This window comes from Rhagoletis zephyria, unplaced genomic scaffold, assembly GCF_001687245.7.
Source record: "Rhagoletis zephyria isolate East Lansing unplaced genomic scaffold, Rhagoletis_zephyria_1.1 Rzeph_scaffold_03218, whole genome shotgun sequence".
Lineage (NCBI taxonomy): Eukaryota > Metazoa > Arthropoda > Insecta > Diptera > Tephritidae > Rhagoletis > Rhagoletis zephyria.
Genome location: NW_016160301.1, coordinates 1 through 14,569, shown reverse-complemented (window position 1 = coordinate 14,569; position 14,569 = coordinate 1). Strand labels below are relative to the sequence as shown.

General features: G+C 36.1%; 1 protein-coding gene across 1 annotated transcript in view; it reads left to right on the top strand.

Moving 5' to 3' along the window:
- The window catches only part of LOC108368610 (uncharacterized), a gene marked incomplete at its 3' end in the record, with an annotated part of 50,353 nt that extends 35,788 nt beyond the window's left edge, over positions 1-14,565 (top strand). Inside the window, exons 2-4 of the mRNA XM_017623494.1 lie at positions 2,375-3,038; positions 13,833-13,946; positions 14,464-14,565. Of these exons, the coding sequence (XP_017478983.1) occupies positions 2,375-3,038; positions 13,833-13,946; positions 14,464-14,565 (880 nt within the window). The remainder of the gene's footprint in view (positions 1-2,374; positions 3,039-13,832; positions 13,947-14,463) is intronic.
- Positions 14,566-14,569: the final 4 nt, after the last annotated feature.

The following is a 14,569-nucleotide window of genomic DNA, read 5'->3' as shown; positions in this document are numbered from 1 at the left end:
TCAAACAAAAATAATAATGGAAAAAGAAAAATTACCCATAAATAAGCGCGAAAAGGCGTTAGAAAAAATAATCAACAACATGCCATAGAGAGAAAGTTGATAAAACGGGTGCGGACATCACCATATATGCGCAATGAGTTTGCTGGCAAAACAAAAAACAAAACCAATAACAATAAAAACAAAAGGCGAGAGCAGTAGCAACACTAACAAGCGTAGTAGCAACAGCAGGTTGGCCAATTCTTGTTGCTGCTGTTTGTTGCCGGCTACAGCCACTGACCATCCAACCACTCGCTTCACAGCGCCCAAATGTTCATGTTTCGCGGCGCGTCACTGACCAAATACAAATTAACCAAAAGCACGCAAGCGCAACCCAATCTAAAGATGTTAGTTTATTGCGCGCAGCTGCATTTATGTAGTTAGAGCTGGTCGCGCATGCGCCACACCATCCATTTGTGTACCAACTTGTAAACTGTACTTGCACGCTTTTATGTTCATTTGTACAGACTCATATTCAAAATGCTATCAAATAAGTTAGCAAACAGAATTTTTCATTTGTCTCGTAAAAATGTCCGCATTCAGCTGAGTCGACAATTGCGAATATTGTGCTCGTTGTTGGTGTACCTGTGTTGTTGCCACATTATGTGCACATAGCGTGCAACATGTGAGCATCAACATGTAAAATATATGCAGTCGAAATTTCTGGTTGCTGCAACATAGCTGCTGCCTGTGCCAAAAAAGGAAATTTTATACGCAAAAAAAAAGACTAAGCGAAGAACAAACAAATTTGTTTAATGCTTTACATTGCTTCGCTTTCAAATGTGGAGAATTCTAATTTTGCTATTATTGAAAGTAGAAAGTATCCGTGGTATGCGATTTCATAAAATGCAGTTGGCTGCAGCGTAAACGGGTTACCTGTTGCTACTATTTGCAGCAAATTTGTTATGCTTTCATTAAAATTTCGCATAAAATTGTATCAAAGAAACAGTCGTAAGGTACAAAAAAATTGCCGAAAATCAAAAGTATTTTCTAGGCACCTCAAAATTGCACTTTATTATTCTAAAATTAAATGGACTATAAAAATGCTTACCGTCCTGTTCCAAAAAATTCTGATCAAAATTTTTGAAATTTTAATGAAAATTTTACCGAATTTTTTCATTTTTTACAAACTTTGAAATCATGAGTTATGTATATAGATTTTATTGTAGTGTAAACTATAAAAATAAACAAAATTTAAAAAAAGGCAAAAATTACTGTACGATTTTCACTGTTTGTGTATCGCGGTGACCGATTCACCAGTATCTAGCAAACTCGGTACAGTCATTACTGTGGCACCGCCCACTAATGAATTATAAAAGATTATCTCGGTAACGACTTTATTGATTTCCTCCCAACTTGGTTCAATTATGTTCAATATCTGAAACAGGGGAAAAGACCTTTGCTCATAATTAAACTGCGGATTTTTATGCAGAAAATAAAGCCTAAAAATATGTACCACTTAACACTAGCAAATTGTATACAAATTTAGACACTTTGTTTATAGTTATGTGGTACATATTTCTAGGCTCCGTATTTTGCATCAAAATCTGCAGTCTACTCATAATGTAGTTTACAGAAAGGTGTAAAAAGACATGTAGTAGCGCCGGTATCGCCCGAACTTGATTTTTTTTTTTTGTTTTATATGTTAAAATGCCAGGTTTGTCTGGCATTTTCTTGAGTAGAAAAGAACCAGTTATTTTTACTAGTTTCTTTTCTTCAAGGTTATTATTTTGGAAACCCCTAAAATCGCGAAAAAAAAATCCGTGAAATTTTCGAAAAATAAAACATGAAACATTCCGTGTAGGCGAGAAAAAATGAAAAAAGTCCCGAAGAAATCTCAGAAGTTTCGCAAAATTTCCACAAGAACTTAAAAAATACATCACAAAGTATATACTAAGATCCAAAATAATTGAGAAAGAATCCCAAAACTTCAAACAAAAATTCGACAAGTACAAACGAAAATCCCCGAAAGGCTCAACAAATTTTGTTCCGAAAAGCATTTCATGTCAAAAAAATATCAGGAAACAATTTCTTCCTCAAAGTGATACATTTTTTTAATAATGAAGAAATCTTGTTCAACAATGACCACTAATCGCTGCTGATAAACAAGGATTCAAGTCAAAATCTGGCCCTCATAAGATGTCTTTATAATCTGACCCATATACATTTAAACACATATTCTGCAAAAACTATCCCAACCTAAATAATTGCCAATATCTTCTACCGAGCTTTATCGATATTTGTCATTCCATTTATAACTTTCGTAATAATCCAACTAAAATACTTTAAGTTTTACAAAGTATTTTAATCGCATACTTTCCTCTCACTTTCATTGCAGTACACCCGCCTGTGCGCGTGAACCTCCACCTCGGCTGCAATCGTCCTACACCTCATTAACCCATCAACAATTGTTGCTTGAAGTCACCATGCAACAACCGACCAACTATTACACACAAACCGAAAGTGAATTGCTGCAACTGGAAACGACTGGTGGAAATTTACCCGAATATGAACAATTGCAACCAGAAGCTGCGATATTGCAAACCCAAACAACAGACTATTCAGCAGCACAACAACCACTATCACAGCCACAGCAACCATCACAATCACAACGACAAACACTGCCTACAATAACGACACTCAATAATTTGGATAGTGCCACGCCCAATTCTTCCACAGCCGCCACACCTACACCGACCACGGCCAGCAACTTGGAAGCATCATCGAGTAGCACCAGCAACGGTGGCGGCAGTAGCAACAGCACGACCCCGCAACATTTTGTAGCACCGCTGCAACGACGCTGCCAGCCGCCGCCACCAACACTGCCACTCAGTTCGATTTCATCACCGCTGCGTGCGGCCAACTACAAGACGGCTGCCTACCATCAGCACCAGCATCATCAGCAACAATTGGAATTCCAGCGAAATTCACAGTCGGACGATGATAGCGGCTGTGCGCTGGAGGAGTACACTTGGGTGCCGCCAGGCTTGCGACCAGATCAGGTGAGTGGAGCGAGGAGAATGTTGATGAAGATAAGAAGAAAATTTTATTCGATTGGAAAAGAAATTTATCATCCTTAAACATTGACTATCTTTAGCCAGTGACAGTTTTGACTGCGATTTGTGCCTTTGCAAATACTCTAAGTAGGCAAAAATCGCTGGATTTTTTTGTTTTGAATAAAATAATCCCCAAAAAATCATGTTTTATTACGAACGTTCAGAGAAAAATTAGCTTCAGCATTCCAAAAAAGTCTCGGATATCACTATGCACTGCGAATCATCGGCAAATATTTGGAAAATAATTTGTTTTCAAGGTGATGCAGCATTTACCTTCTTTCATTGAATATTAAAATCTTAGTAAGTACATATCAATGCGAATTTATACAAGGTGGTGTTGTATGATCAGCTGATTTCTTCGCCTTGCATGTATTTTGTTTTNAGCTCGCCAACCGGAATTTAGGCCAGGTTTTTCGCAGACAACCTTATATCCTCGGGGTCGCAATAAATTATTATTTATTTTGACACAAGATTTCTTTATTAAACAGATGGTAGAGATGGGAAAAGGGTAAATACCCAAATGGTAAATATGGATAAATACCCGGGTATTTACCAAAAGGTGTGTACAAACTATTTCCAATCCAACAAACAACTAGATACATTGTTCTAAAAAAAATTCTCACGTTTTATACACTTGTTTTTTTATGCATCAATTTTATTTTTAATACAAAGAAAAAACTTACATATGCATATAGTACATACCGTTTTCCTCAAATTGTTTTTTTTTCGTAATGTGGGTTTATTTAGTTACTTGTGTGCCTTTACCCCAGGAAATTCATGCTTCGTCGAATGTTTTGGGTAAATTATTGTTGTTTTTCCAAAAAATTTTTTCGTTACAAATGGCCTCAGGCTAAATAAAAATTGTTGAATATAATTGTTAAAAGGTCATAAATAACAAAAACAAATTTTAAGATATCCATAAAACTTTTTTAATGAAATAGCTTAATGGAGACAACATTATTTTTCCTTGCAATTAGGGGAACTAAAGATATTGTGGATTCAGCGACTATTGGGGACCACCTATTTAAAAAAGTCAAGAGTCATTTAAAATAGCGATTCAAGCACAAATGAACTCTGAAGGAAGACCAATAAATATATAAAAAAAAATTTCAGTCAAATATTCGGCTCTATTATGGTTGTCGTCGTCGACGTCGATGCATGCATAAAAAGTGAGCTTAAGCTCCGACTCGATTTTCAGTACAAATTCTTGGGCTTGAGCTCACCCCTTCAGTGCAAAAATTGAGTCTGAGCTTAAGCTCACTTTTTATGCATAAGGCCCAATGACTCAATTTATTCTACGCATATCTATAATACGGGTATCGAATTTCAAGCAAATCAGACCATAAATAAGAATTTTTGGAATGGAAAAAGTATCCTATATTTTAACCCACACAATACGCTACCTACGTGCCAAATTTCAAGCAAATCGGACCATAAATAAGACCCACTTAATGGTAAAAATGGATCCTATATGCTAATTTAGGCAAATGGCTACCTACGTACCAAATGCATTTTTTAGCGTAGTTCGACCCCTGCCCCACGTATCGGAAAAATTAAAACATTGTGCACTCCTGAACACCTTTCCAAAAAAGCAGCAACTATTCGAATCGGTTATGAAACATATTTAGGAGAAAATTGTTCCCAATTGATTCATGTTCACAATGAATTTCACAATTATCCGAAATGTTCCAATCTTCACAACGAATTTTCCACCTCAACATTGTCCAAAATCATCAAATCATGCGATAAAATACAAAATTTCGTCGAAAAATTTCAAATATTTCGCGTTCTTCTGGATTTTTCCGACTTTTCCAGAATTTTCTATTTTACATTCGAAAGCCATCCCGAAGTAATTGCACAAAAAAATCAATTTTCGATTTTTCCAATTTCCCGACTTTCCCGGAAAGTTTTCCCAAAATTTTCTATCGTAAAAACCTTCTCCTGGAAATTGCGAACAACTAAAAGAAAAGTTTTGCCAAATCGGCCCAACCGTTCTCAATTGATGAATTACTATACATTTTTCACACCATTTTTATATATATAGATATATATATATATATATATCATATATAACTTTGTTTTAATGCATGCACTTCATTGGTACATTGCTGAGTAGATATGTATGTATGTACGTAAATATATGGCAGCGATTTAAGAGTTAATTACTTACTTTTTTAAGGTAAACGAAATGACAGTCGTCCGTGGAAAAGAAAAAGTATGCTGTAATAAATTCAAATATGGATTGATTTATCTAATCCTTTGGTTTAGTAATTAAATATTTGGTCATTAAAAAAATAAATAATAATAATAATCGCACTTCGCTTTTTCGCTCCATTCGAATTGAAATAATTTTCTAATTTGCTTTTAATTGTTTTCGTAATTTCGTAATTCCTAACTTGTCTAAAATTTATAGTTTATGAGTAACTATAAACATACATCTCTGTGCCCATCAATTAAAGTAACCTTAATAGGTTGAGATGGGCCATTTTCCTCTTGAAGCGATATTCCATCGGGTTCCAAAATAATAGTTTAACGATTGACTAGCCAAAAATACATAGGTGTACAGCATTGGAACTTAACTACGATCGTAGTAGATTTGCTACGATTTTTGACAAAAATTAGAAATCTACTGTGCTACTCCGCTTTATCCACCATCTACTGCGGTTTTCTTTCCCAAATAAGAGCACTTATTGCGGTATCTGAACTTAGTAGCTTTTAAAGTTTATGTGGCCTTCAAACCCATTTTTCGCTAAAAAATTCTACACTTTATTTTTTAAATAGAAGAGGCCAAAGAGTGAATGGCTTCCAATTACACTGTACGTAGTTATGTAACTTTTTAACTTTTAAAATTTTCTAAAAAGGTGCTTTGTAAGGCCATGAAATAGTATTCAAATGTAGACAGAATGCATTTTAAGTGTTATTCTATCACGTGTTTTTTTTTTGAGATATTGGCCTACTAAGTTTTTGATTTTTATTGACTTAGAAAGTATATCTTCAGTATACTTCATTTGTTCAAGGACTACCTGAATTTATCCGACGAATAACTTTTTAGAACCCTTCAGGAGTCTTGTTTCCAAAAAAAAATTTAACTAACCAAACCACCAATAAAAGAACTTAAATAACAAATATGGAACATTTTTACGTTGATATTATTTTATAGACGCTAAATAGTATGGTTGCAGGACGCGATTAAAGGCTATTGTTATGCATAATTTTATTGTTTTAACTAAAAAAAGCAAATTATTAAGAGCCAATATACATTTAAAATATCTACTACGGAATTTTATTTTCTGCTACGCTTTTTCACTTCATTTACACCGATTTAGGCTTTCCGTAGTTCTAACCCTGTGGGTGTAGCTCCAGATGTCCTTTTAATAGAAAAGTCATAATTATATAAAAATTTTCAAGGGAACTTAATATTTTTTAATTCAAAGTCAACCCTTATAAAATCACTTATGCTACTTTATGTAGCCAGTTGGCGACAATTTTCGGATCTATACTATTTTCTATAAGTTTTGCGATTTTTGTATTTTATAAATATGTATTCTTTAACGATTTCCATCGCAATGTTGGAAATCTTCTTACTAAGAAAAGGAAAAAAGGAAGAAAGGAAAAATTCCTTAATATATACAAGTTGAATTCCTACAACTTACGCCACGAAACAGCCTCAAATAAACACAAGCTATAGAAACTGGCATCCAAAAAGAGGCCACACAGAGTATATATATATCCGTATGAGGCATGTTTAAGGAAGGTAGCACTTATCAACATGGGCGTAGCTAGAACGAAATTTAGGGGGGCCCTATACAAAATTGTTATTTTTTTTTCAAAAACAATAACGAACGTCTAACCCCGTCAGTGTGAGACTTTAACTCAAACTAAAGCTCCTACCGTTATGTACCGTTCCCCTCCCAGTACCACCGTCAAAGATTTCGTCGGGATAATAACACTATGTGACTGATAAAGTGACAGATTGAGATGATGCACAAAATATATGCATACTTAGAATTTTCAATACACCCTCTGGACTTAAGGTATAAAAACGCCGTTTTCGTAGTTTGAGATTTTTAATTGTTCGTAACTTAATTTCCGATAAAAAATATATACAGTGCGTACACGGTCACCGCAACCAGAACGTACTTAAGTTATGCAAGGAAAACTTTTAAACCCTACCTAATAATAACAGCACTGAAAGCTATGGAGAAGATGAACCCGAGCCCTCAGTCGATGATGACAGAGTCGCTGTTCCACCACTGGACTATGACGAGGTACGCATTGCAAAAGCGCGCCTCAAAAACAACAAAGCCGCTGGAGCTGACAACCTGCCAGCTGAGCTATTCAAGTATGGTGGCGAGGAGTTGGTAAGTACATGCATCAACTCTTATGCAGAATATGGTCAGATGAACGCATGCCCGACGACTGGAATTTAAGTGTGCTCCGCCCAATCCACAAGAAAGGCGACGCAGCCATTCGCGCCATCTATCGTGGGATCAGCCTTCTAAGCATAGTTATTGTGTAAAAGACTGAAACTCAGCATCAACCAACTTAATGGGCCTTATCAGTGTGGCTTTAGACTTGGCAACTCCACCAAAGAAAATACGCTAAATCTTTGAAAAGTCCCGTGAGAAAAATATCGTCTCTCACGATCTAGTCGTCGACTTTAAAGCTGCTTTCTGAATTTAGCATCCCCCATAAACGTAAAATGACGTTGATCAATACCACCGGCTCCGTAAGAATTGGGAAAGACCTCTCCGAGGCGTTTGTTACCAAGCGGAGTTTCAGAGAGTGCGACTCCTTTTCATGCTATTTCTTTAATCTGATGTTGTAGAAGATAAAAAGAGCTGCAGAACTGAACCGCTCAGGAGCAATCTACTACAAAAGCGTGCAATTGCTGGCTTGTGCGAATACAAGAACCGCGAAGTCTTCTCTGCCTTTTCTAAGTTGGATAAGGAAGCGAATGGATTTGGTGGTGAACGAGGACAAGACGAAGTAGCTCTTATCATTAAAGAAATAGTCAGCACATTCGCGTCTTGGCACCCACGTCACTCTTGATAGTCACAATTTCTAGAAAGCAGGGAATTTCGTTTACTGGGGACCAGAAATTACACCGATAACAATGTCAGCATGGAAATCCATCGCAGAATCGCTCTTGGCAATAAGTGCTACTTTGGACTGAGTAGGAAATTCAGGAGTAAAGACCTTTTTCGACGTACGAAAACCACGCAGACGATGGAACGAAGAGCTGTATGAGCTTTACAACGACATAGACATAGTGCATAGAGTTAAAATACAACGGCTCCGCTGGCTTGGCCATGTCGTTCGAATGGACCCCGCCGCTCCAGCTCTGAAAGTAGTCAACTAGGAACCCACTGGCAGTAGCAAAAGAAGAGGGAGGCCCCACTGCGATGGAGAGACTAAGTGGAGAAGGACTTGGCTTCACTTGGCATTTCCAATTGGTCGCCGTTTGCAAAGAAGGAAATGACCGGCGTGCTTTGTTGAACTCGATAAAAATCGCTTAGGCGGTTACAACCCCAAACAAGAACAAGAAAGAATCGATTAGTCGACTCATTTTTACTGAAGCCAAGGTAAATTTAAAGCTATTCAGCTTTATAATTTTTTTATTATCTCAATTGCTAAAGCACATAAACACATACTTATGTATGTACATATCTGCTTCAATTTTTTCTGGTAAGCCCATTAATCATTAGTCACTGCACTTCTCAAAATAACGTTGCTCTTTTTGGCGTAATTCCGCACCTGCTTCCAGTGATGACGGAAATGTCGTTTCTACAGCACTCAAAGATGCCTGCGTACATGCCTTCTCATTTGTAAAAAATTCAGTTCGGCAGACCAAACAAGCGATTGATGTCAACCACTCCATTTAATTTAGTTTTCCAGCGTGATTTGAGCGACATTTTCCGACTGCGGACAACTGCAATTAATAACATTTTTTGGGAAATTTTTTGCTCATTTCAATCCTTTTTCGTTGGTGGTGTGACTTTGAAGCTGGGAGTAGTTTTGTTGTAAACATTCATCTTATATGAGTATCAATGGCCCCCCTGCTAATCTGCAGTGGCGTAAAATCTGTGGAGATTAGAGCTCGCGCAATAGTGCGACAAAAGTTCAAACATACCAACGGAAAAGTTTGGCGGCGATGGCCTGTTGAGAGCCAAATACGAACACACACACAACAGACGGACATTGTACATATCGCACACGAGCTTCAAAAGTGACACAACTCAAAATTACACGTTCGCCAGAAAATGCAAAAAACTATTTCTTATCACATGCTTTACCTTAGATTTTTTTCAACAAATTACTTATAACAAAAATTTACTCCTGCTTTTTCTAATAAAAGGTAAATAAAGGCTCTGTGTACATTTTTAGGGCATAGTTTCAAAATTGCAAAATTTTGAGGTGTGTCACTTTTGAAGATCATGTGCGATATGGGCCTTGCATGCTGCGCAACAGGAATCACCTGGCCAGGAGGAGAAAGACAGATGACATATCAAGCAAACGGGTGCCTTGGGTGCAGCAGATCGTAGTTGGGTTTTTGTTTCATGGCGGCGTGCAGCTGTGATCTAAGCACATACATAGCCACATATGTAATGTATGGTGGAGTACGTGAGTGCAAGTAGTGCACTGACTTTTTGAACCAAATGCATAGTTGGCAGTCACCGATATATTTTGCTGCCGCTGCTGCTAGAGTGTTGTCAGCCTATTAAACCTGGTTGGAATTGACCAAAATAGAGTTAATTGCATAGACGCACTGCTGCTGTGGCGAATTGGCTTCCTTGTTCGGAGGGTGAAAGTATTTTGATTGCGTGTATATTTCGATTAATTTCACTGTTATTTGGCTGCCTTCTCGTTTGTGCGATGGTTCATGAGTGGGAACGAAAGTGAAACGATTTATTATACATTGAGGAAGTTTGGCGGTATCATGTTAAATGAAAGCACTGCGAGGAAAATTGTCGTGGTAATAATATGACCATTGATTAATAGTTTAATCGAGCCAATTTAAAAGGTTCGACAATATTTTTAGTTTTTTAAAAATTGTTCAGCAGAAATTAAATACGATCAAATGTCGTAGAGGTTGAGGTCTCGGCAGTGTTTAGCATTAATAATAGCTTCCGATAGCCTTACAGTTTTTTTTTTTAATTTAACTCACAAAACAAAACTTTCCCTCGACAGGCACATTTGGTTATAAAAATGTGTTCTGCGAAGAATTTTCTAAATTGGATAAAGGAAAGCCCTAATGTTACGCCTAAAAGTCCCTATGACCAGAGTGTCCAGATTTGACGATTTCGCGCCAATTTGGCAATTTTTTTTGTATAGTTGCGCGTAAAAATTAGGAAATCGCCATTCGCGATTTTTGGCGATTTTTTCTCTTCAAATAAATTTTTTCCAATTACAAAAATATACAAAACTTAGTTTTCCACAGTAGTTTTACGGAAGATTTAATAATAAGAAAATTTTAAAACGAACTAAGTTTAACAATTGCGCACTACTATTGCAGAATGTGCTAAAGGAAATATTTTCTAAAAGTATGCGTATTTTTAAAGAAAAGTGTTTGTACATCACTATTATATAAGTAATTTGTGTTATATATTATTACCCTCTGAAGGTATTATATTCGTGTTTGGTTTTAGAAACTATATTATAACAAGATCTCATTTTTTAAATAAAAGATTTGTTAAATCGATTTCATGAATTTTATTAGAAAAAAATTGGCGATTTTTGGCAATTTTTTTTTTTAAATTCTAAAGAAATTTCCTATTGAATTTGTTACCCATATTTATATTCTACATTGCATTGAATTTTTTTTGACAATTTTCGGAATTAATCATATCTTTGAAATTACAAAGTTCTTCAAAATAAATCCTGCGGTCATAGAGAAAAAATAAAAACGTCACTTTAAATAAAAAAGTAGGTTTCAAACCCATATATTATTATTTATTTCATGATAGGAGAGCTTCTAAAACAATATAAAAGCAACTTTTTCGGTTCAAGTTGTATTCAAGTTGTTGAAAAGTAATGAATATCTAAATATCGGGACTAATTCCGGCATCCCGGGATAGTGGCAACGCCTTCCCGAAAATCGTAAAAGATCGTAAAAAGCCGAAAAATTACCATCCCTAATCTAGACACCCTGGCTATGACTTCCAGACCTGAAGTGATATGAAAATGACGTGGTTTTATTTGGGATCCACTGAGTGATACGAGACTAATAAGCTCTTATTCTTATTTTATGTAAAATTTAATGAATTAGTGTATGTAGAAAATTCTTCCCAAAACAGGGCGAGACCTGCTTTGTTGCTTACAAAAAAATTGTCTCGCTACAAATAAGGCCCACACTTAAGTACATACATATGTGCATATCAGTGATGGGCACACCCAAGTGCTTTTGTAAAGTTTGGGTACTAAATACTCAAATACACTTAGGTCTCTTTTTATGCGGTTTTTTTTTAACAATTTTTTGCAGTAGCGATTTTGCTTTTTTGAGAGGTTTTATTACTTTTTTTCAGTATGTAAGAGACAATGCTTTGATAAATAATTTATCTTTATATTCTTACATAATTCATGTATTTATTTTAATTAAAATTAAATTAAAACACATATACAATTTTTCTTATTTCATTAATGTTCAGTTTTACATAGAATAGTCGGCCTTATCAAGAGTTTCACCCGGATATTTATACCGCCCATAGTAAATATGTACATGGAAACCAAAAGTGAAAAGTGAACCGGTTCGGGGAAAAAGAAGAAATAAATTGATTTTTTTTGCTCACTGGATTTTTTAAGTGGTTTTTTATAATTTTTCACATGGAGTATCTGAACTTATGCGGTTTTCGAATATGCTGGGACGCATCCCCTGTTTTTGTATGAAAGTAAAGAACTTTTTTATGCGGACTTTTTTTATGCGGCTTTCTGAGGAACGCATATCTCAATATTCAAGTGTAAAAAACTTTCGTATTTGGGAATTGCTAAATATTCAATTAAAAAGTATTTTGATATTTAGGAGTTGGTAAATACTAAAGTAGCAAATAATTACGTATTTAGGAGCTGGTTGGGTATTTAGGATCTGTTAGATATTTACTAAAGTAAAATACCCTGGTCTAATGTACTCAGTACCCAGGAGATGCAAAATACTTCCACTAAAGTACTGAGGTTTTTAGTAGATAGACACATATACAAATAAACCACGCCACGACTTGAACTCACCGCACCTGCTCCTACCAGACCCAAATTCACCACAGCTGAACTCATCACCACGGTTGCCATTTCATCAAAATTTTGTATACCACAATATTCAAGTAAAAAGGACCTAAATAAAACAAAATGTACCACTTTTTTCCGTCCAACAAAAATATATAGAGTGACTCTAAGAAGTGATGAGTTAGCCTCCAAACAAAAATTTAAAAAACCAACGCGATTTTTTAGGCGGTAAAAACTTGCAATTCTCTAAAGATTCAGATCAAAAAGTTTAAATTTTGATGAAAATTTGTAAAATTTTGTGTAAATTTTGAAACTGTGAGTGCTGCTTATTCAAACAAACGTGCTTCCAATAGGCCCAAAACAAACAAAAAAGGCCCACAGGCCCAAACGGAGAAAAAAGGCCTATATTTGGTACAATTGTACAAAAGTGCCAACCGTGCTCATCACACCACGCCTCAACTCGCCTCAACTCGCCTCACCACAATTTGGGAACTAATTCGAGATTTTAGAGAATTTCGGAACTCTCGGTACTTAATCAGGATTTTCAAGATTTTCGAGAATACTTCGGGATTCCCGGGACTATTTCAAGATTTTGGAACAATATCGGATTTTTCGTTATAATAATCGATGTTGATGTCGATATATTTACGAACAAATTTATCGATTTTGCGATCGTTATATTTTTCGACTTTGTTGTCGATATCTTTATCGATATAATACTATTGATATATTTATAGATGAATGTAGTCTCGAAAAAAAAGCAAATAGTCCCTAGAAACCTTAGAATCTCAAAGCAGTCTCGAAAATCTCGAAATAGTCCCGATAATCCCCGCAATGCTCGAAACCTTGAAGTAATCTGGAAAATCTCGAAATAGTTCCTGGACTCCTAATAATTCTGCAATCGTTCCGATAATCCCGAAGTAGTCCCGAAACCTCCGAAGAAGTTTCTGGGATTCCAATATAGTCCTGAAATCAAGAAGAAGTCTCAAAATTCCCGAAATAGTCCCTTAGAATCCTGAAATCCTGAAATAGGCTTTGAAAATAACGAAATAGTTTCTGAAATCTCGGTATACTTTCGGAAATCCTAAACACATTGAAGCAGTCACGAAAACCCCAAAATAGTGTCGGAAATCCGGAAATAGTCTCGAAAATCCCGAAATTCTTTACTTTTAGACTAAGCAACTTTCAAGTATTTAGCACTTAATCAAGTCATAAGTACTAAGTGGTTTTGTATCCAGTATTGAGTGGAGCCATAAATATTCAATACTTTTGCGCTTCGAAAGTGCTGTGAACATAGCAGTAGAAAAGCTGGCATGTGCTCCATAATGAAATCGAGCCCTAATTGCCAAAAAGATGTTAGCGACATTGTTTTTCAAGATTTTATTTTTTGTGCATCATAACATCTTTTTGGCGGGTCGGTTCGATCTCAAGTGGAAGAAAAAAATTTAATTGCTTTATTATTAATAAAAATATTTACATACACCTAAATAGTTTCACTATTTTTTGAATCTTCTCAATTTCCAGGTCCGTTTATATTTCTCACAACTACCTGACGATAAAGTACCGTACGTTAACAGTGCCGGCGAAAAGTATCGCGTCAAGCAGTTACTGCATCAATTGCCGCCACAAGATAACGAGGTGAGTGAACACAAATGCGACACTCCCTACTCTGCAAAATTTAAGAAAAGGTCGGTAGATCGAAAAGGCATTCGAAGTTAAGAAAAAGAACAAATTGGTTACAAAACAGCAGCGAAGTTGCGAAGCAACTGAAAATGACTGTGGCTTTCGACAATAGAAATCCAAAGTGGCATTGTGTCTGAACAGATATTAAATTGAAAAAAGAGCTGGCTATTTATGGAGGAGCCGCGGCAGTAGTTGAAAAGTATTGTGCAAACGTGAAAATTAAAACTCTCGAAACTTTTCCTTTTCACTTGTAAGATTAAAAAACTTTGACTTTTTATTTGTTACTTCGTCTGCCACTTGGACTGCGCCTTCGCCTTCGCCTTTGTCTTCAACTTTGACTGCATTGTCGCGAGCGTTGAGGACGTGCAAGTGTATTTTTAATTAAAATTTACTACAATTTTCGGATGCTCATCCTTTTCCACACACCTACTGACATCACCGTATTTCTATTATTGCTTCGTTTTTGTTGTAGGTGCGCTACTGTCAATCACTAAGCGATGAGGAGCGCAAGGAGCTGCGCATATTTTCGGCACAAAGAAAACGTGAAGCACTGGGACGTGGCGCCGTGCGTTTACTCT